Genomic DNA, 27,913 nt, shown 5'->3' on the forward strand with positions numbered 1-27,913 from the left:
CATGATGTTGCATCTAATGTCAGTTCAGTTCTCTTCAGAACCTCTTAGTTTTGCTTATAAATAAAAAAGAAAATCTCTAACCAGAAGTGATAAGGTTTGTGGCTCAAGTGCATAATATGTATAGAATATGAAATTCTAGTAAGAGCAGTGCCCGCATAACTTTTTGGATATGCTTTTCACTAAAAAGCCTTAGATGTAAATGCAAGAATATGAAGTAATTCAACAACGTGACCTCTGGATGTTAGTTCGAATCCTGCTATTGACATCAGAATTACTTCATATTCTTGCATTGTGATCTAAGGCTTTGAAGTAACTCCCATTACCAAAAAGTGTGAAGAATGTTATTTCATTTAAAGTTCTTATTTGATAGCTGACCGCTTTAACTATAAACCATTTCACAAATGCAAAGTAATAGTGATGTAGCTTTAGATAGGATTATCACCTTAAATTTCGTTAGCCGCAGCTACTATAGTTATGCTATTAGACTGTGCAAATTTACATGCTTTTTTGTTACACTTTCCCAGTTATACGAATGGATGAAGAGCAGTCTTAGTATGTTCTTCCATAAATAACAGTAAGCATTGTCTGCACACTTCATAGGCATGGTTGTTCAATACTCCATTCCTTTCTTTGTCCATTTTAGGAATGCTTTTTAATTTATTCAGAAATTTTTTTCAGTAATTATTTTTCTGATATGTGATACCTAATACATAGCATTTAGACTTAAGATATATTTTCCTCTAATTATGCACAGCATTATCCCTTTAAGTAACTAGACAGTACAATATGGCAACAGGAATTAAAATAAAACAATGTCGCTGTTAGACCAGCAGTGGTTAGGGATGGTATGTAAATAAATTTGCTGTTTGGTGGAAAAGGGGGGTTTGAGTCTTGAAAAGTGTAACAAAAAGCTACTTGCGATAATACATTTACTGAAAGCAGGCCACATTAGTATATGGACTATTTCATTTTGGTGTAGTAATGTCTAAAAACGGCTAATCGGCAATTGGAAACAATTTAATTTTAAATTAGTAGATGCCACAGTTATAAGCTATCTCATCACAAATGAACTGGACTACATAGTGGCACTTGAAGTGTGGCACTGGTACTAGCAAAGTTGGGACTTGGATCATTGTTACAGAAGTGAATTAAGAAACACTGCAAGTGACAAATTAAACGTAGGAAGACACTGGCATTCACTGTGTGGTTTTGTAATATTTAGAAAACTAGGGAATTACTTATTGTAATTTTTTAGAGGTCTGTTTTCACTAGAGCTGGAACCCTTTACAGGATACCAGTTACATGCTTTGGGCAGTGCACTGTTAATGGTATTAAAAGCTCTTTGCAATATCCCTCAGAACCCTCTATTTTTCACCTCATAAGATTCATTGGTAACTATATTATAATAATAATAATATGGACAGTATTTGCTAATTAACTTACACGTACAAAATTAGACAAACGAAAAAAATACAAATTCCAAATGTACTCCAGCCTTAAAATTCTGGTTGTAATATACAAATATAATTAAATAAAGCTCTCAAGATGAGCAATTTAATTGACTCCAGCTAAATCTGTTTCCGTTTCCATGGATATTTCAGTAATTAATTTAGACCAGTTAAGGAAGTAATTAAAGTAATTTTTTCAGTCATATATAATGTAATCACTCGTATATTTTTCAGATTCTTTTGGCTGAAAATGATGAAGCGAAAGAAATAATTAATTTCTGAGTACAATGAGATATTATTCCTCTCATGTTTCCTTGAGGCATAAGTAGTTTTGGGGCAGGGGAAAAAAAAAAGTAACCCTATTGTTGTGTATGGTTGGATGTATGTTATTAAGACTGGAGCCAAGAAGACCATTAACTGCCGTTAATGGCCAGGATTTGACAGTGTGGCATGTTAAGGTCTGTTTTAAATTTTACATATTTACTCCTAAATATTTCACATGAAAGAGGTATGACTCCACAGTTCTACACTGAGTAGTTAACAGTTTAATAGCCATACCATCTTTATAGTCATATTGGGCATGCATAACTTTGTTAATCAACCTTTGACATAAAAGTCATATTGTACTGTGATTTTATGGAAGGAAGTATGCAGTGGATTTGTGAGGAGCTGTCTGAATGAACTTCATATTTTAGTATTCTCAGGTTTGGACAATGTAATTTATAAGTACTTGACATGCCTGAAGTTTTTTTTTTATTTATCCCTCTCAACTTCAATTTAGATATACCTAGCATTATTATCCTAAATTTTTAATTGATCTCATTTCAGTTTATACATGCTTAGTATTTTAAAAGAAAAGTATACTATCTTGATGGGTATTTATCAAAGTTAATTTGAGTACTCATAACAGTAAAGTAAAATACATACAGTATACTGTAGTGGTTTAGAGGCTAATACCATCATTGTGTGTAAGTTTCACTACTGAAATTATTTACTTTTGCAGGATTCCTCGATATTCTACAGTGACCAAAGCATTATCAACAAGTCAAGCTCAGTAGTTGCTGGTGATAAGTCAAGTCATGTGTTGAATTCTCCTAAATCCAGCTTTGACACGATTGGGTCTCCTCTCGTACTTTCGGACCTAAGGAGCCCATCGCCCTCCACTAATCCTGTAATGCCTTCACAGCAGCAGCTATTCATCAAGATGGAAGAACAAAAGAATAAAATTGCCAAAAGGGACTTTTCAAAAGGTTTTCATAAAAGGCTAAGTGCTAGTGACATTTACAATTGTGAGCTGTCAGACATAAGCCAGGACCGGAATGATTACAAATCCAATCAGAAATTTTCACCTGAATTAAAAAAAGATGTTAACTACACTGACAGAATGGGGTCCCTCTCTTCTGAGCTCCGGTTATCTAATCTCAAGTGTGCTACAGAGTCATCTTTTTCGTCATCACTGACATCCACAGGAAGCTACTTTGACAGTATTAATACTGATAATAATGTTGATGACGAGAGATTAATGCATGTTGAAGTAGCCTTTGAGTGGAATCCTGTACCTATGGAAGAAATACGTTACCTTCCCCCTGCTGCTCACATGTGGAATCTAGATCATACACTTACCCCAGACAAGCGGCTTCCACCTGTTAGAAGCCCATTGTGCAATGGTTCAGCTTGTTGGATTCCAGCTGCAAAGCAGCCCACTATTTTTGGCCATCAGCCCATGTTCAGTACTGAGAATTGTAAAATTAATTCTTCAGGAATTAACAATTTGCAGAATAAAAAATTTGTATATCCAGTAGATTCTCTTGAAGGTGATCACAACCAACACCATTTTGAAGCCATGGGGAAGATGAGAAATAAATTAAGGAGTGTGAATGGTGCTGTAAGAGTGAAAAATGTGGATCGACCATCTGTTTTGTCATTAGTTCAAGGAGGAAGTGCTGAAGCAAATAAGAGCCTTTCGAATAGCAAAGATTCCTTGTACAGCAATAAGAGTCAGAGTAGCAGTCCAAAAACCTCGTCCATAGATCAGATGTGTAATAACATATATGGGACTACATGATTGAGAGTTTAGACAGGCCGGAGTCTGGGCAGTGTGAAAACCTGTTTCAATTACAGATGCAGATTTAGACGCCCACATTCACCACATCTTGGCTCGCATTGCTGAAAATACTCAGTGATGGTTATTGTAATTTATTTTTTCTTCATGTGTAGAGCTTCCTCTTTAATTTGGTATGCAATGTGGAATGGGTTGTGTGACAATTTAATCTTTTTTATTCTGCTGAAGTCTTAGCCTTTTATGAATTGAATATTTTTTTGGTGTGGGTATATTTGATGGCTGTGCCATTTTGTTGTCCATAATTGATGAATATTAAACTTATGCTATTGTGTAGTGTCACAGTGGGCATTTAAGATTTATTTTATATCTTTGCAATGGAAGTATATAGGAGTGGGCATTTCCCCTATTAATTATTTCTTTGCCCAGTTACTTGTATTACAATGTGATATTTTCATTCCATGCCTCATAACTGAGTCATAAGCAGATCTTCACTCGTTGGCACTTGACGTTTTAGTCGGGTTCCTGAGCTCACAGCTATGCCAAAGTGCTTTGACAATTTAAGCATTGTTCATGAGATGTGTTAATACATCTGGGTGCAGACAATTCTTTGTACATAGAAAGATGTAACTTTTCTGTAAAGTGTTGTCAGAGAATGTTTTGTGCAGCCCAGGATGTTGAAAATGAAAAACATATGCTACTGAAATTAACGAAACATCATTACTGAGTGCCTACATATAGTGTTGGTATTTAAGTACTTCGTATTATACAGTGTAATTGATTTCTCCCATTGTTTGTGATCATTTGACAGATTTTAATTTTTAGTCAATATTATCCAGGAAAGCAGATGTAGTCAGTTTGAGTTTCTGCGTATTTGTAAAGCACTCCTCGCCTTTAAATTTGTAATCCACAAGATTATATTTTTTTTGTGACTCCAAGAATTAGATCCTGAATGGCCTTTATTACAGTTATGTATTCCTTACTGAAAGTTCAGTCAGTTTTTTGTTCTTGGGCATCACAATATCATTTCTCAATGCCAATGTTTTGTAGGTCAAAGAGCCAAAGAATATCATATAAAACTCATTAGTCGTATATGTCAGTTGTGTATATATGAGTATATACAAGGAAATTATATCGATACACTTTAGTCGAAGAAGCTTTATATATGGTTTGAGTAGAAATCTACTGAGGACCCCACATGATGACAGCCAGTCTGATGTAATTTTTTGAAGCTTCAGGTTTTTAATGACACATAGTTAAGGTAAATTTTAATTGTGTTAGGCTCTTTGGTTTTTAGAATGTTGAAGCTTTCAGCTTTCTTTTCATTTTCCTTTTTTGTGCCTTCAAATATATATGAAAATCCTCTTTATAGATGGCTGTCAAGTGTGATAATGGGATAGGGTTCAATTGAATACTTGTTTTCCATCTGTGTAAATATATTATGTATTCCCTTGGTGAGCCAATAAAATTGTTATGTAAATATTCCTGTTATTTCAAAACTACAGTATCCAATAAACTTTCATTTATAATACATTTTTTAATGTAGTTTGACCTTTCAAGATGCAAGGTTTATGCATATAATACAGAACAGTTATAGCAAAGAAACAGAAAAAAGGTTGACAAGTCCTCGTAACTTACTTGAGCCTTAAAAATACTGTGGAAATAAGATAAAAATATACTACTCTTCTCTTCTGTTTAATAAGTAAACACAATAAACTCCTTAATACTGCATATAAAGATTCTTTGTACAGTTAATTTACAAATATGCATTTATTAGCCTGACAGTAAAAATAAATACACTTTTTATATACAAAGGGCTACAGTAATAATCATTACTGGTAAATATTTTTTTGAAGATTTAGAAAGAAAAATATGACATATTACCAGAAAAAATTGTAATTCCCTCCCCCCCCCTCGAAAAACGTCCAAGCCCTTAATCGTGCAAAGGCATTTACCATACTAAAAATAATTATTCAGGCTTGGAAATACGTGCTTTGGAAGTTCCTTCAAAGCCACATGACCTACAATTTTATATTACTATACTAGCTACTAGATGTTTCTTCCTTTACCTCTTGTTCTTCTGTCTTATTCCACTTCCTAAGGCCTTTGGGTAATTCTGTCTCCTCTTCAAAACTACCTGTCCCAGCTACAAACTCTTCATATGTTGACTTCTCCTTGAATGGTCTTGGACCTAAAAGTTCTATCATGTCATCGCGGCTCAGAATTTCTCGCTCAAGTAATCTTTCTGCAACCTGAAACAAAAAATTCATTACATTCTGACAGCATGTAATGTGTCTTAAGAAGCAAGATATGCAGTAGTAAAAAAAAAAAAAAAACGTAAATAACTCCATATGGAACAATATAGACATTGAAGCGTTTTCCACACGGAACAATACAGACAACGAAGCGTTTTTACTCAAAAGACATCAAATTACATGTGTATCAATTAATTCCTCCAGCTTCCAAATAATTTGTATCAATTAATTCCTCCAGTTTCCAAATAATTTGTATCAATTCATTCCTCCAGCTTCCAAATAATTTGTATCAATTAATTCCTCCAGCTTCCAAATAATATAAAAGACTTTGGAATATTTAATTTTAAACAGTTAATTTTTTTAACTTCGGTAGTAATTGTAAAGAAAACATTAGTTATACAGTACCTTTTCAATGTGAGATTTCTTTTCTGTCAGAAGCTCTATGGTACGGGAATAGGCTTTGTCAATAAGAATCTTCACTTCTTCATCTATTGCTTGGGCTGTTGCTTCACTGTAAGGCTTTTCCATTACCATTTCTCCTGGTTCAGGAAGCTGATACACACGTTGCCCTATACGTTCATTCATGCCATACTGCACAACCTGGAGAGGGAGAGTATTTAAACTGACATCAATCAGTAGATCAATTAATTATTCCTTTGTCTTAGTAAAGGGTTATTACGATTACAGCTGTTCCCTATAAAAAAAAAACCAGGCCACAACATTAAACTATTAAATGTTGCAAGTGAAAAACATTACTGATTCATTAAACTTCCATACTGTGTTGTGGAACCGCAATCCTTCCCGATTACACACAACTTGATGCAGATGTCCATCAGTCTGCATAAATAAAGGTTTACATAAAATGCATAAATTTAAACATATGACTCATGGCTTTACACAGATCCAAACAAAATTCAGTTTTACAGTTTAAATGAAGCCTCTAATTTAATAAAATTTATTCCATCTTGAGAGTGCAGAGAAAGACGATGCTCCTGAGAAGAAAAATGAGCTTTTCTCTTGTATACACTGAGGCATATATGACAGCAATGTCTCACAGAACTATCACTGGCTACACTCATTAGAGAGATGACTTTAAAATTCCTAACGTAACATTTAAATTTTCCATTTCTCCTCTTGGGAGTCTTGGGAAGAGGAAGACGACGACAATGCCCCAGATGATGACATAGAAGAAGATTAAGAAATTCTCATTTGCTTCGTATCATGAAGAGCAATAGCTGCCCAATGACCAGAACTCTAGAGAAAAGTACTAAAGAAGTAGGTTCACCCAGAGGAAGATCAGTAAGAATGAAAATTTTGAGTAACTGTTCACAAAGTCTAGTAATAATAGGTATTACATGAGCCATGGGCTTCATGAATGCATTCTTATCAACTGGAACTGCCACCACAGGCAATTTGGGAGGCAAGGTTTTTATTCTCCATCAAATTAACAAGTAAGGAAGCAAAGGAAGGGGGACATGGAACACTGTATTTATGCTTAAATTTTGAGTCTCATAGGGCAACTATCAGAGGGATAGGATGCTACTGTGGGAACAGCCCCAAAATAGGCTACATTATCATACAAAGGGAGGGGGGGGGTAGAATTAAAAACCCTCGGCTCACAAGAAGCACTCTTGGATGGTGGTAAGTGAACAAAAGATGGTGGAAAAACAAAACGAGCTGAATCTGCCCATGTCATTGGTGGAATAAACCTCCCTGACATGGAAGTAAAATGCCTTTGTCCTCCCTTTTCTGCTTGCTAAACCTTTCCCACTTAAGGGAAGCCCAAAGCACACATTCCTCACTTGGGGAAGAATAGACACAGACTTTCCCTCAACAACAAAACCCAAAACTTGTGTGGATCTATAGATGCAGGAGACATGAAGCAGCCAAATGCTTGCCCACGATTCTCACATCTTCGCTGCTCCTGCTTACCCTCCGTTCAAGTACGAAAAATAAACAAAGGAATGCAAACTTGGCTATATTCACCCAAGGGAGAGGTGAGATCAGCAGAACTTCACAAAACACAGTCAGAAGACAGTGATGCTTTAGTCACTAGGAGGTTTGCTGGTTACAGTGAATCTCCCGTATTCGCTAAAATCCACGAATACTTAAAACCCCTGTAAAACTGCTTAGAACTGCCTGTTTTGATAATTTAAACATATGAAAAACCCTGTAAAAATGCTTATACCTGAGTATTTTAATAGTTTTATCACAAAAAGTGCATTTATTCATGAAAATTATATGAAAATACAGTAATTAGCGAATATTTCTCAGTGAAAAATACCGCAAATGGGTGAATTTTCCGCGAATAATGGTTAGATATGTTCCACAGAGAAGCCCGCGAATGCGTGAGTCCACGAATCATGAGAACACGAATACGGGGGGTTTACTGTATTCCTTATCTGTATAGCAATAATTTAAAATCAAAAGTTCACATGTAAAAGGAAAGCAGTTATAATACAATGCAGTCTTTTCTAATCTAATGCAAATCTGTTATTATCACTACTAACCTGTGCATATGCAGACCTAGTAACTTTCTGGAGATCATCCTGAGCACCAGTAGTAACAGCATTAAAGAAAATGCTCTCTGAAACTCGACCCCCAAGCATTACACACATCCTATCAAAAAGCTGCTCTTGAGTAAACAAAAACTGTTCCTTTGGAAGATACTGGGCATATCCTAGACCTTTACCACGTGGAATAATTGAGACCTGCAAAATAAAACAGCTGTGTACATGACCATTTTTATGAGAATAAAATATCCTTGGAAACATACAATAAATTTCTACTACACATACACCTGATATATATTTGTTGGACAATGGAAGGTTTGCATTTATGGCATATCCAAATCTTAAGATGTAATCCTCCTCCTCCTCCTCTTTCATGTTCACTCTTATAAATTTCAAATTAAATATTTTCATCGGGAACAAATGCCTTACCTTAAGCAATGGGTCAGCATGCTCAAGAAACCAACCACAAACTGCATGACCAGCTTCATGGTAAGCAACAGTTCTTTTCTCTGCTGGTTGCAATACGTTAGTCTTCTTTTCCATACCGGCCACTACTCGCTCAATAGCTGCTTCAAAGTGCTTCATTATAATAGACTTCTCATCATCACGGGCAGCTATCAAAGCTGCTTCGTTGCACACATTGCTTATATCAGCTCCTGTTGAAAAGGAAGAATGAAAAATTATATAAAACCAATGAAAAATTTCTCATTTAACTTTTGAGGCTTTTTGAAATACTAGGCCTTACAGCTTTCTACTCTAATATGCAACTTAATATGATTTATAAAGTCATGTGCATACACCTTTCTAGAATTACAAATAGTTACATAAAGGTGAAGATTTTATTTTTTTTAACTGTCAACTTTTGTTATGACCAGATCGCTAATAAATCTTAAGGTCTCACAACATCCATAATTATGACTTTAACAACAGGTTAGATTGCCTAATTTTTTCTAATATCTTGGTACATATTTTTCTCTACTGCCGACATGATTCTTCTCTGTTTTAAGAACATGGAATCTTGATCAGCCTCTTTTCTTTCCTTTTCTATTACTGTTGAAAGTTCACAGGTTAAGATTACCCATCTTTACTGCTGTGGCCTGATCATTTTCATTTAGATGGGAAGTCTTATTTATAAATAAAACATTTTTACATAATAAAACAGGGTTTTCATAGAAATATGATGTTCTTTATACAGTATACTTTCAAATACATACCTGTAAAACCAGGGGTCAATGCTGCCATCTTTCTTGATAAATCTGCTTTGTCTAATTCAGTCTTTAAATTGGCTAAGTGAACTTTGAATATTGACGCACGTCCTTTAATATCTGGGGGCGGCACAAATATCTGACGGTCAAATCTTCCAGGTCTGAGAAGTGCCTTGTCTAATATGTCTACTCTGTTAGTGGCTGCTAAGACAACTACATTTGATGTAGTATTGAAGCCTGTGAATACATAGAGTAATTTTAGAATGGCATCTATCACCTTATTTCTATCTTATTAATCATATATGGTGCAAGAAAACATATACCGTACTTTCAAAACCACCAATTTCTGCCGTATTTTAACGCATAACATCAGTTCTTAATAGTATAATACATTAAGATTTCTAAATGGCCTAAAACTGAAATACATGGATAAATAAGTTTAAGTACCACAAAATATTTTTTGTTCCCATACTTTTGTGTTATTATCATCTTAAAATCTACAAGATTTTATATTAAACAGTACTTTAGTTAAATTTCTGCCCAAGGGATTTTTCTTGCCTTAAAGTTGGAAACTCAAGGGTAAGCACTAGTAATTTACATTTTTATTTCCCTATGCCTTGAGAAGAGCACCTATCCCCTACACATGTCATAGTTCTAACAAACTGGATTTGAGGATGGCATGTGATCTGAGAAACCTTGTCACTTCTTGTCAAAGCTCATCATACATATACCTCCTGCAGGTCTAAAAATTCTTTGACAATACTTTTTTACTTTACTTTTTAATGCCCATACAAACACGGACATAACATCTTGTGTGACTCCTTGGCTGCATCTCCCACAACTATTTTCATACTACTGTCCTATGCTCCTATACTGACCAAGCATGCTACATCCATGACTACTTGTTCACAGTTCCTTGCCTTGTAACCTTGTAAAACTAAGTGACTTCCACCTAAGCAGGCTATGATACTTCTGTTCTTTCTCAGCAGCTCATGTTTTCTCATTTACTCTTGCATTTGCTAAGCTGCGAAACCAGGGAATGATTGTAGTTTCTTCTACGGTTTACTTCTTCCAGAAAAACAATCATTATGTTCCTTAACTACTGAGTCCCCAACTGGGTAAGTCTCCTGTGACAGCAATGCAAAAAGGTTAGTGAAATACCTTTTTTAATTTCTTCTTTAAACCATTTACCTGCTCTCCTCCCCTTTGCTATCTGCATCTTTGTTTTGCCTTCCAGTGTCTAAATTTACTCTTATTCAATTATCTCCCTCCCTGACTCTGCTAAGACATTTCTAATCTTGCGTGCAGTGGTGTGTTGCACTAATACCCTCTTCTGGAGCTTCACAACTGTTGGATATATTATAATTTTCCCAACTGCAACTGGTTCTTGTCTTCCTTGTTTTTTTCCCATACCTATATTCTTCTCTATTTTGCTTGCAATCTCATCTTCTCAAATTTACTGGTAAAATCTCTAATTTTCTTGACCTTATCTTTTCTTTTGTTGACTTCTCTAGCTCTTCTATTTTCTCAGCCGGCTTACAGGACATGTATATGCTTGTATTGTACTCGATTTGTTAGATGCACATCCCTCCTTGAAGCTGAGAGAGAGAGAGAGAGAGAGAGAGAGAGAGAGAGAGAGAGAGAGAGAGAGAGAGAGAGAGAGAGAGAGAGAGAGAGAGAGATATTGTTGCTGCTTTGGGCACTGTCTTAATTTTTCTCAATTTAGCAAGTGAGGGTAGTAAAAGGTATGTTAAATTCTAATACAAAAAAACTTTGTACATGTCAAATTAAGCACTTTTGTTAAAAGTTCCAGGCACATACATACTATATGTTCATCTTTTAAAGTCATCAATACCAGATGTATCATACTACTTTCTAATAACAGATGATACTCCTAGGCCTATTGTTTCCAAGTCTAGTTCCAACTTAAAGTTACTGGATCTATTAAGATCATATTTTTCAAAAGGATTCCATTTCCTCCCAAACATTTTCACTATAATATAGTGTGAAAGAATGTGGAAAGTCAAGTGGGAAGAAAGCAAAGGATACAGATTAAGAATAAAAATGATATTTTAATGATAAAATAAAGTTTGTTCATACTTACCTGGCAGATATATATATATAGCTGTATTCTCCGAAGGTCCGACAGAATTTCAAATTTCGCGGCACACGCAGTGGCCGGTCAGGTGGTTAGTACCCATTCCCGCCGCTGGGAGGCGGGTATCAGGAACCATTCCCATTTTCTATTCAGATTTTCTAACGCCACTGTCTCCTGAGGGGAGGAGGGAGGGCAATATAAATATATATATCTGCCAGGTAAGTATGAACAAACTTTATTTTATCATTAAAATATCATTTTGTTCATGAGACTTACCTGCCAGATATATATATATAGCTGAATACCACCTTTGGAGGGGGGTAGAGACAGCCAAGAAATAGGGAAAAAACCAATTATTGGTAAAATTATTTTGGTTCCTTATCTGATAGCGTAGCTGACTGAGTGGTTACTGTCACTCTAGTCTGCTTCTGCTTTACTAGAGACCCCAGCGAGGTAGTGACCTATATAGCTGGCGACTTCTAGATGATCTGTCAACGGGGGCGTGACCACAATGTGACTAGATCATAGCCCATACAAAGAGGACAAAAGAGCATTACTAACCACCTAACCAACACCTAAAGCGTTAGTTTGCAAAGGATTGGGAAGACCGCCTCCAGTAGTCGACCCAACAACCACAAAAACACAATTAAAAAGGGATAGGATCAGAGTGCCCCTTGTCCCCAAGGTTGCTGAAGCAGCAATGTATGGTCCCAGCGAAAAGCAATTTCAGTATGCTACCTAAACATCTTGCCAAGAGTGTGAGGCAAACACCGAATTGACTTCGCCAAAATGTGGCACTAAAAATGTCACTGAGTACCATATTTTTCTTGAACGCCATGGAGGTAGCAACTGCCCTCACCTCGTGAGCGTTAACTCTCAACAACTTGAAGTTGGAGTCGTCACAACTAGAGTGTGCGTCCTTAATGACGTCCCTAATGAAGAATGCCAGTGCATTCTTCGACATAGGTTAACTGGTTGCCTCACAGAACACCATAAAACATCCAATGGACCACGAGTGTCCTGTGTTCTTTTAAGGTAGTACTTGAGAGCTCTAACTGGACATAGAACTCCCTCAGGTTCCTGTCCAATAAGGTCTGCTAAACCTTTAATTTCAAAGTGTCTAGGCCAAGGGTTAGAAGACCTATCATTCTTAGCCAAGAACTTAGGGCTTAAAGAATAGACAGCATTGTGTTCCTTGAAGCCCACATGACGGCCTCGAACTTCTCTCACTCTCTTCGCCGCAGGAATGCCGTTTTTGAGTAACATCCTTAAGAGATGCAGAGTGGAGAGGCTCAAAGGACTAAACATCAAAAACTTGAGCATTACGTCCAAGTTCCAAGCAGGGGAAATCAGCTGAGGAACCTTGGACGTCTTGAAAGAGCTCGTAAGATCGTGGAGGTCCTTATTGTCAGACAAAGCTAATCCTCTGTGTCTGAATACAATCGAAAGCATGCTCCGATAACACTTGATAGTCGGAACTGCTATATCGAGTTTTCTCTTAAGTAAAGGAGAAAATCCGCAACCTGGCTCACAGTGATAGAGGAAGAGGAAAAGCCCTTCTTTCTACACCAACCTTTGAAGGTTGCTCACTTCGCTAGATATATCCTTTAGATGAAGAACTTCTGGCTCTAGCGATGGCCCGTGCCACCTGGCCAGAAAAACCCCTTCGCTCTGACCAAGTTTCGATAGTCTGAAAGCAGTCAGGTTCAGAGCGGGAGATTCAAAGATATCTCGTGAAGTGGGTTTGTATGAGCAGGTCTGCTCTCATAGGAAGGGTCCTCGGAACGTCTACCAACCAGAAGAGAAACTCCGAGAACCAGTGGTTGAAGGCCAAAACATGGGGATGAGAGACATCCTCGTCCCTTGTGAGGCCGCGAACTTGCATGTATGACTTCTCCCAGAATTTAGAACGGGGAAAAGGCGTAAACATCTATTCCCGTCCAATCCCAGGGAAGAGCAACTATCGCAACTGCCCCAGGGTCGAGTACAGATGAGCTTTACAGAGGAGCCTCGCTGTTCTTGAGGTCGTGAAAATATCCACAAGATGGCGACCCCAAAATTTCCAAAAATCTTGGCAAACCTCCTGATGAAGGGTCCATTCCTTCGGGCAGGAGTTGATGGCGCCAACAGAGCAGGTCTGCTCGAACATTTTCGACCTCTGCCACAAAACTTGTGAGAATCGAAATGTTGCGCAGCATAGGCTCAAAGAATAATCTCTCTTGCAAGGCTGAACAGGAACAAGTATTGTCCGAGTTTGCTAGAACTACACGATTGCAAACTTGGACCTCAAGAATTGGCGAGCTAAAAGATAGCCGCCAAATCTTTGAAGTCGATGTGCCAGGACACCTGTTCCTCTCTCCAGGTTCCTAACACTTTCTCTCCTCTAGTGTTGCCCCCAACCTGTTGACGACCCGTCGGAAAAAACAACACTAGGTTGGGGTTCAGAAGCTTGAGGGAGATCCTTTCTGCAATTCCGTTGGATCGAGCCACCACCACAAATCCTCTTTATATAAGGAAGAATTCTCAATTCCTCTTTCAAGTCTTCCTTGCTTTGTCAGTTCTCCAACAAAAAGAACTGAAGAGGCCTGAGATGCAGACTCCCCAGAAAACAAACTTCTCCAGCGAGGAAATGGTCCCCAGCAGACTCAATCCTTCCTTCACCTAGCATGTTTCCTTTTCCAAGAAGGCCGAAACTTTTCGTACATAGAAGTTGCCGTTCTTGCGACGGAGACGCTATAAAAGCCGCTGAATAGATCTGAATTCCCAGACACAATGGACAGTGGGGATCAGCTGCGACTTCTCCACAGACCAGAAGTCCCAGGGACTTCACGAGTTGCAGAGTCAACTGAAGGTCCTCCAGATACCTTCGCCGACGACGCCGAATCAACCAGTCGTCCAAGTAGAGTGAGATCCTGACGTGCGACAGATGCAACTGCATCGCAACGTTTTTCATGAGACGTGTAAACACCCTCGGAGCAAAATGTGACGCCAACAGCATCTGGTGTTCCCAGGCGGTCAACCATCCAAGTACTGACCAGACCCAACGTTGCTTAACTTCGCTGATCGGGACGAAGCGGTGTTTTCAACGTGGTATGGCCGTTGTGCAGAGTCCAAAGCAGAGCCCTGAACTGGTACGTCTAGTCCCCAAGACAACCTGAGATACTTGACCGATCGTGGATGAATTGGGGCGTGAAGATAAGTATCTTGGAGATCCAAAGATACCATCCAATCCCCGGGATGAAGGGCTCCTAGTATTGACTGCGAGGTCTCCATCTTGAACTTTTCCTTCCGGACCAAGTTGTTCGACTTGTTGACGTCCAAGACGGGTCTCCAGCCTACTGAAAGTTTCGGGACTAGAAACAATCTGTAGTAAAATCCCGGGAACACCGAGTCAATATCTGTTCCACTGCTCTCCGCTCGAACATCTGTTCGAGCAGGTCAAACAATTTCCTGTTTGACAGGAAGGCAGTTGGGAAACAAAACAAAAGAGGAGACAGGAAGGGAATCAAGTAACCTCTCTCTAACAGTAGGAGGGACCAAACGTCTGCCCCTCACTCTTTCCAGGCTTGTGCAAAATGAAGCCTGGTTGCAAAGGGAGTCTGGAGATGAAAGGAGTCACTTGCTACCTCTCTTGGAAGTGACATTCCTTCGGGAAAAAACTCTTTCTCGTGGTGCGGGTCTCGTGTTGCTTCCCATGGAAGCCCCTTTGTTATGCAAACATTTAGCTTTCGTTTACTTTTTGTATCTGAGATCGGTGCAAGCGTTATGAAGGAGATGCAGTTTGAATGTCGATAACTTTAGTTTTGAGAAAAACGATATTTTTTGCTTCTCTGTGTATTAATTGCTTGCCGTTACACAGTTTGATGTTTTTATGACATAATGAAAAGCCAAAAAATAGACCTGCAAAGTAATATAACTTCGCTAAATGAAGCTAAATGAAGCGAGTGTCAAAACACGGCTGAGGTTGGCCAGCGCGACGTTTTACTTAGTCAAGCTCTGAGCTGCTACTGACTGACTGCCACTGACTGCCCTGCGGCATTCCTGTCTTTCGCTGATGCGTACTATGTCCACAGGGTTGCCATAGATCGCATTAGATATTATTTCATAGCTAAAAGGAAATTACCACCGATATACTGACAATATCATTACATTATATGAAAAATGTAATTTGACTATGATATGTTACTGTTTTGTTTATAACTTCTAACTGTGGCGAACTTTTAAATAAAACTTTGAGAAGATAGTCAGGATATGTATGATGCCATATATAAAATATCCCAGAATATTTTATTTCCGATTTTTTCGTCAAACGCTCCCCTTAAGACAAAGACAACTGCGAGGGTGGAGAGAGAGGAGCCGACGGTTGAAAAGTCTCAGGAAACAGATCCCTAAGAAAAAAGCCAGAGTCTGATAATCAGAGGAAGAAGAAGACGAAAGAAGTTTCTCTTCATACAAAGGCTGTGACGAAAGAGGATGTTCTTCCGCAGCTGGTGGGTCTTGAGTGAGTGGTGAAAGTAGTTCGATTCGCCCGATACGTGGCGGGAACTCCCGCGAACGAAGAAGTCGTCAACTAGAGTACGTATAGAAAACATAAAAAAATGTGGAACGCTTCACGATTAGCGTGTCATCCTTGCGCAAGAGCCATGCTAATCTTCTCTTTATCGTTCCAATTAGTATATGTACTGCCGAAGCAAGTACTGGCTAAATTAAGAAGGACATCAAATGTTGAAGCGGTAGTTGTGCGACATGATGAACAACTGGAGCGGTGTCAACACAAGACTTGAAGCTATACGGCGAAGCGAGCGGAGCGTCATGGCGTGACGCGAGAGGCTCCGTGGCAAGTACTAGAAGAGAGTCACAGCGTGGTGCGTCATGGCTAGCGCGCGGCGTCATGGCTAGCGCGCCGGCGTCAAAGTGAGGAGCGCGTGAAGCGTGAGAAGCGCACGAAGAGCAAGACGCGCTCCTGGCGCGAGACAAGAGAAAAGGCCAACACCTCAACTCGGGAAGACGAATAGGAAGCCACTAAACACTCTCTCTAGAAGACAGACGCTCTGTATCGTTCCCGAGCGGGAGACGAAGGTGAAAGTCTGTACCTCTTAACAGGCAGATTCGAATCTTGAAAGGTTCATGAGAGCATCCAGCTGTTGTTGCAAACCCAACAAAATCTTACAGCGTTGGAGAAGCCACTCTCTCGGGAGAAGGGCTGAACCTGAGAGAAGGAAAGGGGCGAGAGACGTATACTTCCTTCCACAGGGGAAGAAGCTCTAGCCCTTGCCTTAGCGCGACAGGGGTCGAGTAGAGTGATCATTCGAAAAACACTTTATTCTCTTCTGCAGAGGAATATCCACGCAACTTTCGGGGAAGAGTACAAACGTCTAGAGGAAGAGGACGTGAAGCGCCCTCTCCTCTAAGCTTCTCTTAAGAGGGCGAGAGTCCAACCAGAGCTCCAACCCCGTGGCGGGAGGACGTGTCGGAGGACGAGAAGCAATCCTTCAGGATGCGTGCCTGAGCACGATCCCTGGCAGCCTGGGTAGCGTCATCAGGACCTGCCGAAGGGACGCCAGATCGGTGGGAAGCCCCCGTAACCCTCATGCGGCTTTCGACATGCCCCCTCCCTGGTCCTGGGAGTTCGACAGAGGTCCAGGCCTAGAGGCATTATAGGGCCGATCTGACGCCCCCTCCACAACACTAGGGGCACTAGCACAAACACTATGCGTCTGAATTGCATTCACTTTAGTTTCAAGAGCACGCATTGACTCCACACGAGAGCAAGGGAATTACCTTCTGCAGCAACAAACTACAAGGTTAATAATAAATTACTACAGGGTTACTAGTAGGAGAAAACCCTGACTGTCCAACTAAGGATGCACTCTAGGAGGAAGATTCCTCAGCCTATCACGCTCCAATTTAAGCATATAGGCTTCATATTTCTTCCACTCACCCTCAGACAATCCCACACATTCATTACCGATTATCATAGAGCATTGAACACCCTTACATATCATACATAAAGAGTGAGGAACTATCAAAGTCTTCGATAGCCTCACCTTACATTCACCCAAGCTACAGACTCGATAGCTAGAGGTAAGACATCTTAATTAAAAGAAAAGTCAAAAGCAAAATCAAAAACGGTCCACAAAGAGCGTATGCCAAGTCACAGATCCAGTCGAATACCAAAAAACAACCAAAATACTTAAGTGACAACAAATTTCGAAATCAAAGGCGGAGGAACTGACAACAGGTGTTGACAGTCCGGCGACAGAGAAAATCTGAATAGAAAATGGGAATGGTTCCTGATACCCGCCTCCCAGCGGCGGGAATGGGTACTAACCACCTGACCGGCCACTGCGTGTGCCGCGAAATTTGAAATTCTGTCGGACCTTCGGAGAATACAGCTATATATATATATCTGGCAGGTAAGTCTCATGAACAAAACAGAAAGAAGCACAGCTGGGGAATGAAAAGACACCATGATGAGGGTATTGTACAGACATGAAAATCTGCAAAAATGCATGATTACAGTTGAATATAATGTTTACATAAATGAAAGTTCCTTAACTCGAGGGGCAACTTACCATCCATTTCTACTAGAAGCTGATTTAACGTATTCTCTTGTTCAGAATGACCACCAAAGCTCCTCCCACCACGTTTCCTTCCTATAGCATCAATTTCATCCATAAAAAGAATGCAAGGTGCATTCTTACGCGCCATAGCAAACATGTCTCTGACCTAAAACATGAAAATACTTTCTACAGTATTTCATTGAAAGGTTCTTTCCTAGTATTAAATTTGACTTCATTTAACTCGAATTACTTCTTAAAACAAATGAAAATTAAATCAAAGGGATAAAGTTTGGAGACATGCAAAACACTATGAAGTAATCACTGATTATTTAAACTTTGCCAATGTGCATATGAAGTATAAATTTACTAAAGGGTATCTGAGGTTAAATAGTGCTATCGATAAGCAGCAGCAAAGCATATGCCAAGGATAGTTTACAACAGCAAAATCAGTCACTTCCAACCCCAAAACTTGCAAACAATTATGGAACTGGAATTGGAGTACGAAATTTAGGCCAAATGCCACACACTGGGATCTGTGAGGTCATTCAGTGCTGAAAGATAAACCAAGAGTAAAGGAGGTTTTAAAGGTTTAACCAGAGGAAGACCTCACAGTAGCACTATGAAACAATCGTTAGGGGAGGGTGGAAAAAATGATGGAAGAAAGACACTATGAACGGAAATATGATAAAAGAAATGAGAGGGGTTGCAGCTAAGAACCAAACGGATGCTGCAAAGAACCTAAGATAATGCCTATACTAGTATGCCGTGTGAGGTAAACTTATGGCACTACCCCTTACAGGGGTAAACAATTATGAACCTACATAATGCCTCTGCCATCTCTGTACTCACTCTGGATGGGCCGACACCAACAAACATCTCCAGGAATTCTGACCCAGACACGTAAATAAAAGGAACGTTGGCTTCACCAGAAGTTGCTTTGGCCAATAAGGTCTTACCAGTTCCAGGAGGACCTAATGAAAAATGAATCAATAAGTACTCGTACATCTATTTATGAAAAAACTTTAATCTAGACTACACTACATGATCGATAAGTACATAGGACAAAATAAATATCCTTCACTGAAAGATGAATAATGTAAAAAAGTGTAATAAAAATTCCCATTTCAATTACACAAATGATTCTACACACCAGCAGCTGTGTGTAACTCAGGTGGAATTGTTTTACAAGAATTTGATATGAAAATTTATACTAAAATTTACTGTATCCTTTGTTTTGGGTAAAATTTAAGAGATTCTTTCTTTACTTTAACCATTATTTTCCAGACGTTCAATCTACAGTATAATAAATGAATATATGGTAGAAAAATGAATGAAAAGACATTAAAAATAATCATCCTTACCTGTCAATAATGCTCCCTTAGGAATTTTTGCCCCTAATTCAGTATACTGTTGAGGATTCTTCAAAAAATTTACAAATTCCATAATTTCAACCTTTGCTTCTTCACAGCCAGCAACATCCCTGTTACAACAACAAAAATTCAACTCACCAGCAAAGCCATAACAAAAGATATATAAAATTTTTTTTTCATAATACAGTATATCTTTTCCCCATTGAAGAGGGTGGCACCAAAAGGACACATTCACGAGTGTTTAGAATATTCTTTAATATTCAAAAATTTTGGTACTGTTATTTTATTGCAAATGCATACTTTCTTTTACATAAGACTGAGGGTACTCAATTATATGTATTAAACCCTACTGGCTTAATTATTTTTGGCAATACAAGAAGTCATGATGAAACACAGTCCTACCACGTAACTAAGGATAACTAATGAAGGACTTCACACATTCTAATCATTTCCCACTCACACAATAACATTAACAACTGTATTATGCACTGTCAGTGACCTGAAAATTGTTTTCAATTTCAGGAACTTGAGTACATTTAGGTATCTTTATTATTAAGTCTATGCTGTCCAAACTTTCTTGTTACTTTTCCATTTTTGTGGCAAATACCTAAAAAAAAAAATTTAGCTTAATGTTCTATCAACCCATACATTAATATAAAAAAAACTTTCTATGCTAAATTTTCTAATAACACTTTTTCCTGTTATATATTCAAATCAATCCATAGTATATAAAGATTAAGAGTATTACCATGGGGCCTGGAATTCTAAACAATCCAAAAAACTAACAATATAGTTTCAAGAACTTACTGAAATTTGACGCCAATATCAGCAGGATTCACCATCTTTGCTGTAGATTCCATAACCCCTCCAAAGAGACCCCCACCTCTCCGTCCACCAGAACCACCCATCATCTGAGCTGATCGTCTCATCATGAATATTAAAAATCCTGGAAAAAGAAGGAGAACCACAAATTTGAAAATTAAAGATGTCTGCCATAACAAAACAATACCAAATACTGTACTGTATATACTGTACATTGGGATGTAATCTGTTTGGCAATATTTCAGTTATGACTGGTTAACCTTATGATCCATACAAAATCATCCTGCCTTGTTTTGTGCCAACAACCACTAACCATATCGCCATACTAGGGGTTAAAAGAAGTCAACCAGTAACACTATGAATACAGAATATACTAAATGTTACAGTTGTCCACCACAGACCTTTCAAAAATTCATCAAGTATCTTTTTTTTTTATATTGCACTGCTATATTCATGAAAGCCAGTTACTGCAGATCTAGAGACTATAAACCTTTCTCTCTAGTAGTCAGAATAGGGCGACGACTCTTGATCAAAAATAAGTGGCGCTCTTATCTAAACTAAACTCAATTTCTTTAAACTTTGGAAACATTTCTCTTCATAAGTGACCAGGAAATACAATAAAATATTACCTATAATAAGAAGTGTAGGCAAAAAAGATGTAATCATTGATGCTTCCAATTCATTTTTATATACGACAGGAACAAAGTTGGTAGGCTCAATTCCAGATTCCATCTGTGCAGTCTCAACATTTCGCTCGAATGCATCAACAGAACCAATGCTGAACCATAACGTGGTCTGAAAACAAGATTTAATCTTCAATATTAAATAAAAAAGCACATCTACAATCAACAGAATAAAGTGCAATAATTATATACACAATGAAAATACCCACAATTCTAAATCATATAAATGTTGTTCATACTTCAACAGTTTGGCAGAGAGACTTATAAAGAACTTTGCAACCTGAAGAAATTGCAATATTTTTCATGAAGTTTCAAAGATCTACATGCTCCCTCTCTTTTCATATGAATATTTTCAAATATAACAATCAGAAAATGCTTGGAGTGCAATGTTCTGTACATCAATCTACAGTATTTTCCCTTTTGATTTACACGTACACTTGAAACTTAGAAATTTGCAATGACATGTTCAATGCCACTGGGTAATTCAAAAGCTTTAACGTAAGATTTATTGCCGCAACTCGCAAAAGACATTAATTAAAACCATAGGTCAGAATATGAAAGCAATCAGTAGCAATGGTTTCATTGATTCCTGAGGCACTGAGAAGATTCCCAGTACAGTATTCTAAATAAAGTGGATGACCCTGAAATCTGTAGAATTCATGCAGTAATTTGACAGAAATACTTTGTAAATACGCATGGTCACTTAACCTTTAGTCTTAATACACAAACATGTATCGAAAGTTACACAAAACTACTTAACACCATCTATACATGGCAGCTGCATCTGCTGTATTAAAAAACCAAAACACATACAGTACTGTATTATGGCAGTATAGATTTAATATAGAGTATTTGCTAGTGTACTTACTGCTCCTTCCACCTGATTCCCAGGCATAAGCTTAACTCTCACCCATTTCTTGTTAATTACTTCCAGTTTCTCAACAATTCCTTTTGCCAAGTATCTGAAAAAAAGGAAAATCATAACAGACTCCCAGCATACATGTTTTTAAAATGGATGAATTATTGCCTTGCATAGCTGAACATTTCAGTTTGAAATTTTGCCAAAATGATGATCCTCCTACCACAGAGGATAAGAGATATCCTTTTGAGCTGTTACAAACTCCTTAGCAGATTCCAATATCTATGGTCACTGCCTGCTAAATGTGGCCATAGAAGTTGGAATCCTCTGTGGAGTGTGTAATATCTCAAGTGCCAGAAGCAACTGGCCCTTAAAATGGGGAGATAGTGGAAAAAATAAAAGGAGCACCATTTGACACCTTAGAAGGATGAGCAACAATCATAGCTGCAGAAGATTGAGCCACAGTCAATGGACCCACTGAAAACAACTCCGCAACAACAAAATATAAGCATATTAACAAAAAGAAACTTAAACTGAAACTATATTATGCAAAAAAATGAAGGTGCCACATTCCAGTACTATTTACTCTGTCTTCAAATTCAGCCATCTATGCAATAATGAATTTTAAATAAGTGAAAGGAATGAGTAATTTTTTAATGTTTGTGCACACAAACTGCAAAAAAATTGTACACTACTCAACATCTAATGCTAATAGCTTCTGTTTGATTTTGTTACAGGCTGTGTGGAAACTACCCAGATTTGGCAAGGTCATAAACACTACTTGTGAAATTCATGTCCAACTTGGATCAACACAAAATTAAGAAGCTTAAGACAGTTATTGTTTTTTTTTTTTTACCTTAGAAGTGTCTCAGATCTTTGCACAACACAATAAGACTAAGTAAAATTAATTGGTTTGTGATGAAACAAATTTTGCTGTTGAAGTCTTGCTGACCTGATGCTCTCATTTAGCATTTTATTGTGATTACCAGAATAAAAACACTTGACCTTCTACACTGATCACTATTTGATATATAAATGAAAATGAACAAAACCTTATACAGTACTGTACTTATTCAAAAAACATAAACCACCTACCCTTTTGAAAATTCTTTCCATGTAATTTCTCTGTATCCCATCTGGTAATATGCTGCGACACCAATCAAACCTATAGCCCCCAAAGTTGCAAAGGCCATCCATCTGTCACGGTCACTACCTTCTCCAAATGGCTTACCTCCACTGCCACCAGCTCTGCCTCCTCCTCCTCCCCCACCACTGGATCTGAAAAGGTTGAGATTCTAGAGTAAACAGCATACACAATACAGTACAGTAATATAGGCAGTCCCCGGCTTACGACGATCTGAGATTACGACGCTTTTCAGATATATTCATCAGAAATTATTTTCCAGTTTACAACGCGTGTTCCAGGCTTACGACGCGTCGTACGCCGATCCGACGGAAGAAATATGGCTCCAAAACGGCAGAATAATAAAAATTTTGAGGTTTTTTGATGAAAAACTCAATAAAAATGCAGTTTACACTGTTTTCAATACACCCAGAGCATTAAAAGTAAGGTTTTCTTACGATTTTTGACGATTTTCAACGATTTTTCAGTGATTTTTCAGTTTATGACGATTTTTGGCTTATGACGCAGCGTAAGAACGGGACCCCCATCATAAACCGGGGACTGCCTGTAGCAGTGAAAATGAAAAAATTATACAGTAATGACAATGCCTGAATGGACTAGGTATAACACTAGTACAGTGGTCTACTCAGTTCATCACAATGAAACATTTACTAGAGAGATCAAACAAACCTGTTTTTGTCAATGGTTTATAATTATTGAATTTCTAAAAACCATCCTCTTTAGTAAATGGCACGAAATGTAAAATAATGAATCTGATAATAACAAACTAAAATGATTAAACCAACTGTTGGACTGTGGCATTTTTCATTCCACAAAGAATGACAAATTGACATACAATTATCCTGTCTTTGAAGTGATCATGTGCAACAGACCCAATTCCTGGATGCAGACTGCAAATGTACTCTTACAATCAAACAAATCTTTGGTGATTGTCACACTTTTGACTATCAACATTTACCAATTCATGCACTGGAAACCAATATTTGCAAGAAATTTTGTTAGAACCTTCAAAATTTCCCTTTCTTCAATTTACAAATTTTATTTAGTTTCAATACAGCAAATGAGACCTAATGTACTTCATTAAGAACAATCCCTTTAGGCCAGCCTCGTGAAAATTAATTATGTTCACTCAGTGATCTAGTTTAACTTTTTCTTAATAATAATTAAAACTTACTTGTTTCCAGACCCAAAGATGCTCATGTTGAAAGGATCCTTAGTTGGAGGTGATTTACTAGAGGCCTGCCTTGCCTGCGGAGGAGCATCTTTTTTTGCTTGTTGTGGAGTACTACCAGATGAGCCTTTGTTGGCTGCCCCTCGAAAGTATTTCTCAAACCCCTTAGGAGGTTTTTCACAGAAATAATACCACTGTTGAAGGAGTGCAGAGGCATATGGACCTTCAATCTTAGCCAACTGTTTACCAACCTGAAAAAAGAAAAACACACTTAATTTCGTGTATATCCTCTCAAGTACAAGAACTTCCAGCAAATGACATATGTAAAACAGTTCACAGCAGATGCCAGCATATTCACAGACTGTTCTCAGAAAAGTCTTATCAAATTATTTACATAAAAGATACTTTGCCACATCCCTTAAATTAAATGAACTGTATTCTTAAAACTGAATTTCCATAGATCCTAACAAATGTCATCTTAAAAAAATAAGCTGGCTTCAAATCTTCCCTAAAATGAGCAGACCTCTTTTAACCAAGAACTAGACTGGACCTGAGGCATTTAATTTTGACAAGACAGTCTCTTCCTCCTAAATTACTTTCAACTAATGCCCCTATATCATATAAATTAAAGGAATCAGGCTCCCTTCAGCTTTGGCAGTAGATGCTTTTATAAAAGCAGTAGCAAGCAGGATGTAATCCTGAGGCTCTAAGGCTGGGTCTGATAAGCAAATAACTGCCAATACCTTTTCTTTATCAGCAGCAAGATCAAGGTACTTCTACACAAGGCCCATAACCATTTTTTGCAAAGATACCTCTTCTGAATTTACAGGGTTTAGCCATAAATGTTTTTCTTTTTCTCCCAAATGTTGTCTGTTGTCCTGCCTCCCAAAGCAGCAGACACAAATGCTGATGAACATACACCTATTCCCCATTAACCTGGTCAGAAATCTTTGAAAGGTCTGATGCCCTTAAAGGTAGGACAACTATAAGATCCCTGGGCAGCAGGCTTGGTGGTGTCAAACATGGAGCGTGCATATCCCTATCCCATGCCAATTAATGGCAAATGCTTCTTGGTCTTCCTAAATATTTTTCACTCTGAAGGAGACCAGTCAGCAACCGCCGAGCAAGGAGAATAAGGCTACAAATCCTACGCCTCATAATAAAAGCTACAGTATATTGAAAGAGGCAAACAAATTTTTTTTTGACTCCTACAAAAGTTGGATCTGAACACCCTATTACTACATAAGGGGCTAACTGTTTTCAGATTACTGTTTTCCTCAACTGATGCTGAGTTAGTGAAATACAGTACGACGGAAACTGAAAGCAACATAGGCTATATTTCAAGAGATATTTGAATCAATACTGTCCCATCATGCCTCATGCATGCCTGCCTGGTAATTATTTCTACAGCTACACAACCAGGATAATAATCATTAGCCTCTAAATCTGAGGAAGGACAGTTGGTCAGTACTCAAAAGGTTCTGCACAAAGCTATTAGGGGCTGAAAGTTAAGCATTCCTAAGCTTATCATACACAGACCTTTCTTTGATCTCAGATTTCAATTATTGCTTTACCTACAGTTGTTGCTATCACAGATAATCTGATATTGTTTCTAATTCCAATGTCAAGTCAAGACGGTTGGTTGAATATTTATATAATTACATTCTGCCATCAAAACCACTTGCACGAACACTGCCCTTCATACCTAGTCGGTGGGAATGAATGTTAAATCATAAACAGACATACGTAAATATCTTGGCAAAAGTAAAATTGCAACAGATTTTGTTAAGATTTCTGTATTAGGCCAAGTATACTAAGGACACTTAAGGGAACAGTATTTTAACTCCAATATACAGTTACAATACCAGAGTAAAATAATAATACAGAACATACGATTTGATTGTGAATATTCTGGCAAAACTGAAGACTACTGCCGCGCCCCTTTGGTTTGGCAAACTTAAAACTACTACCACACCCCTCTGGTTTGGCAACTACCAGCTTGCATGCAAAATGGGCGCCGTGTTTTGTACCAGCCCCATGGGGATGAATGTAAAAACATAAACGACAGACACTAAATATCATAGGCTAGTATATAGTTCTACCAATAAACTAAAGCTATAAACATAAATTCGTTAAATATACATTTTGGCGACTGGTGGGAACCAGGCAGCTGAATTAGTCTTCAGTCTCACCAATAGGCTACTTCCCCCTTTGGCCTACAACAGCCTAGTAAGTGCCTGTTCTACCCCTAGGGCACTAATGTAAAATAGTCCTTAATCACTCAGTGCTACCAGAATCACCATATTTCAACCGTTCCATGAATGATGGTATGTTTGTAGGCCTACTTGCCCTGGAATAATCATTACGCTAGGCCTAATTCCAGACTGACTAATCGTGACTCTAAGGAGGTTATTTGTGTCACATTCGTTAGTAAATCATGACATAAAAATACCATAAGGAAATTACTAAAACATTTTCGCGAATGTCAACGTTGCGGTAGGCCTACTTGCCCCAAACAAAAACGTTAGGCCCACTCACCAATTCCGGATTGAACGCTCGCGACTTCTTGCCCCTGAGCAGCAAACGTTCCAGCCTCTTCGTGGCCGTCAATAATCGGTGCGCCATTATTTCCTCTTCTCGCTTCTCGGGCGCACACTTCTCTCACTTCATATAAGAACAATTCACTGCTGAATTTCGCGGTTTCCGGGAGCGGTTTACCAGGAAAAGAAGGCCGACTCGGGGGCGCGTTCGTACATGGCAGATCGGTGTTGTGAAATTCTGTGGTCCCTATAAACCCCATACGAGATCAGACGTCTTTGGTATTTATTCTACCTCTCTGAATAAGTATAGTCATCTTTGTAATGAATCTTTTGCAACATATTTAAGACGCATGGTTCGGATGTTCTGAATATGTATTGTTATCTTTGTAATGAATCTTTTGCAACATATTTAAGACATATGGCTCAGCTCTTCTGAATAAGTATTGTTATCTTTGTAATGAATCTTTAGCAACAGCCCATTTAAGACATATTGCTCAGATCTTCTGAATAAGTATTTTTATAGTGGATCTTTTGCAACATCTTATTTAAGACATATAGCTCGGAACTTCCGAATAAGTATTGTCATCTTTGTAATGAATCTGTAGCAACAGCCTCTTAAAGATATACAGCTCAGATCTTCCGAATAAGTATTTTTATTTTTGTAATGGATCTTTAGCAAAATATTTACAAGACCTATGGCGCAAATCTTGGACGTTTAGTTATTATTTATTATAATTTTTTATGAGCTCAATCGGCCCATTTTTTAGGTATTAGTTATTTTTTCCTCATTTTTCTGAATTAATATGTTTCACTCTCTAGTAATATCTCAAATAAGACCTGTGGTTCTGATCGTCCACGTTTATTTATTTTAATGGCCTCCCATGGGCACCTCTTTGGAAGCAAATGACTTTCAGAGGATAGGTAAATATTTTATAAAACACTTTTGTTATTGGTACATTTCCTATCGTTAATATTTAGCTCTCATAAGTCTCTCAACATAATACGGTAATAAAGTCGTACAAAAGCAACGAGCAATTATTATTGAAACACTACAAAAGGATGAACATAGATTTTGAGAGGTGGTAAAGTCGGTTTTCTTGCGAATGTTATTTAAGCCGTCGTGTTTGGTGCGAGTAAAGCATATTGCTTCTTCTGCTCCCGTATGTTTTCATAACCTTATCTT

The 27,913-nt window shown here is 38.1% G+C and overlaps 2 protein-coding genes, 1 non-coding gene and 1 pseudogene across 5 annotated transcripts in view; 1 reads left to right on the forward strand and 3 right to left on the reverse strand.

Annotated features, from left to right (window-relative positions):
* LOC136832690 (uncharacterized) overlaps window positions 1-5,036 on the forward strand; it is a 279,608-nt gene extending 274,572 nt beyond the window's left edge. For all 3 annotated transcript variants that reach the window (XM_067094081.1, XM_067094080.1, XM_067094079.1), the window contains one exon: window positions 2,452-5,036. In XM_067094081.1, coding sequence (XP_066950182.1) covers window positions 2,452-3,513 — 1,062 coding nt within the window. In that variant the 3' untranslated portion in view covers window positions 3,514-5,036. The remainder of the gene's footprint in view (window positions 1-2,451) is intronic.
* Window positions 5,037-5,186: 150 nt separating this feature from the next.
* On the reverse strand, window positions 5,187-27,032 carry Afg3l2 (AFG3 like matrix AAA peptidase subunit 2). Its single transcript, XM_067094082.1, has 14 exons — window positions 26,729-27,032; window positions 24,194-24,441; window positions 22,971-23,153; window positions 21,885-21,978; window positions 20,963-21,128; window positions 20,319-20,457; window positions 19,503-19,621; window positions 18,991-19,112; window positions 18,154-18,307; window positions 9,490-9,717; window positions 8,705-8,931; window positions 8,273-8,473; window positions 6,168-6,362; window positions 5,187-5,759 (listed from the first exon to the last, which is right to left on the reverse strand). The coding sequence occupies exons 1-14, from the start codon at window positions 26,813-26,815 to the stop codon at window positions 5,550-5,552; spliced, it is 2,373 nt and encodes a 790-aa protein (XP_066950183.1). The 5' UTR covers window positions 26,816-27,032; the 3' UTR covers window positions 5,187-5,549.
* Window positions 14,565-14,682, reverse strand: LOC136832935 (5S ribosomal RNA; annotated as a pseudogene).
* On the reverse strand, window positions 16,173-16,276 carry LOC136832934 (U6 spliceosomal RNA). Its single transcript, XR_010851357.1, has one exon. It is a non-coding gene; the product is annotated as a U6 spliceosomal RNA (small nuclear RNA).
* Window positions 27,033-27,913: the final 881 nt, after the last annotated feature.

This window comes from Macrobrachium rosenbergii, chromosome 50 (assembly GCF_040412425.1).
Source record: "Macrobrachium rosenbergii isolate ZJJX-2024 chromosome 50, ASM4041242v1, whole genome shotgun sequence".
Lineage (NCBI taxonomy): Eukaryota > Metazoa > Arthropoda > Malacostraca > Decapoda > Palaemonidae > Macrobrachium > Macrobrachium rosenbergii.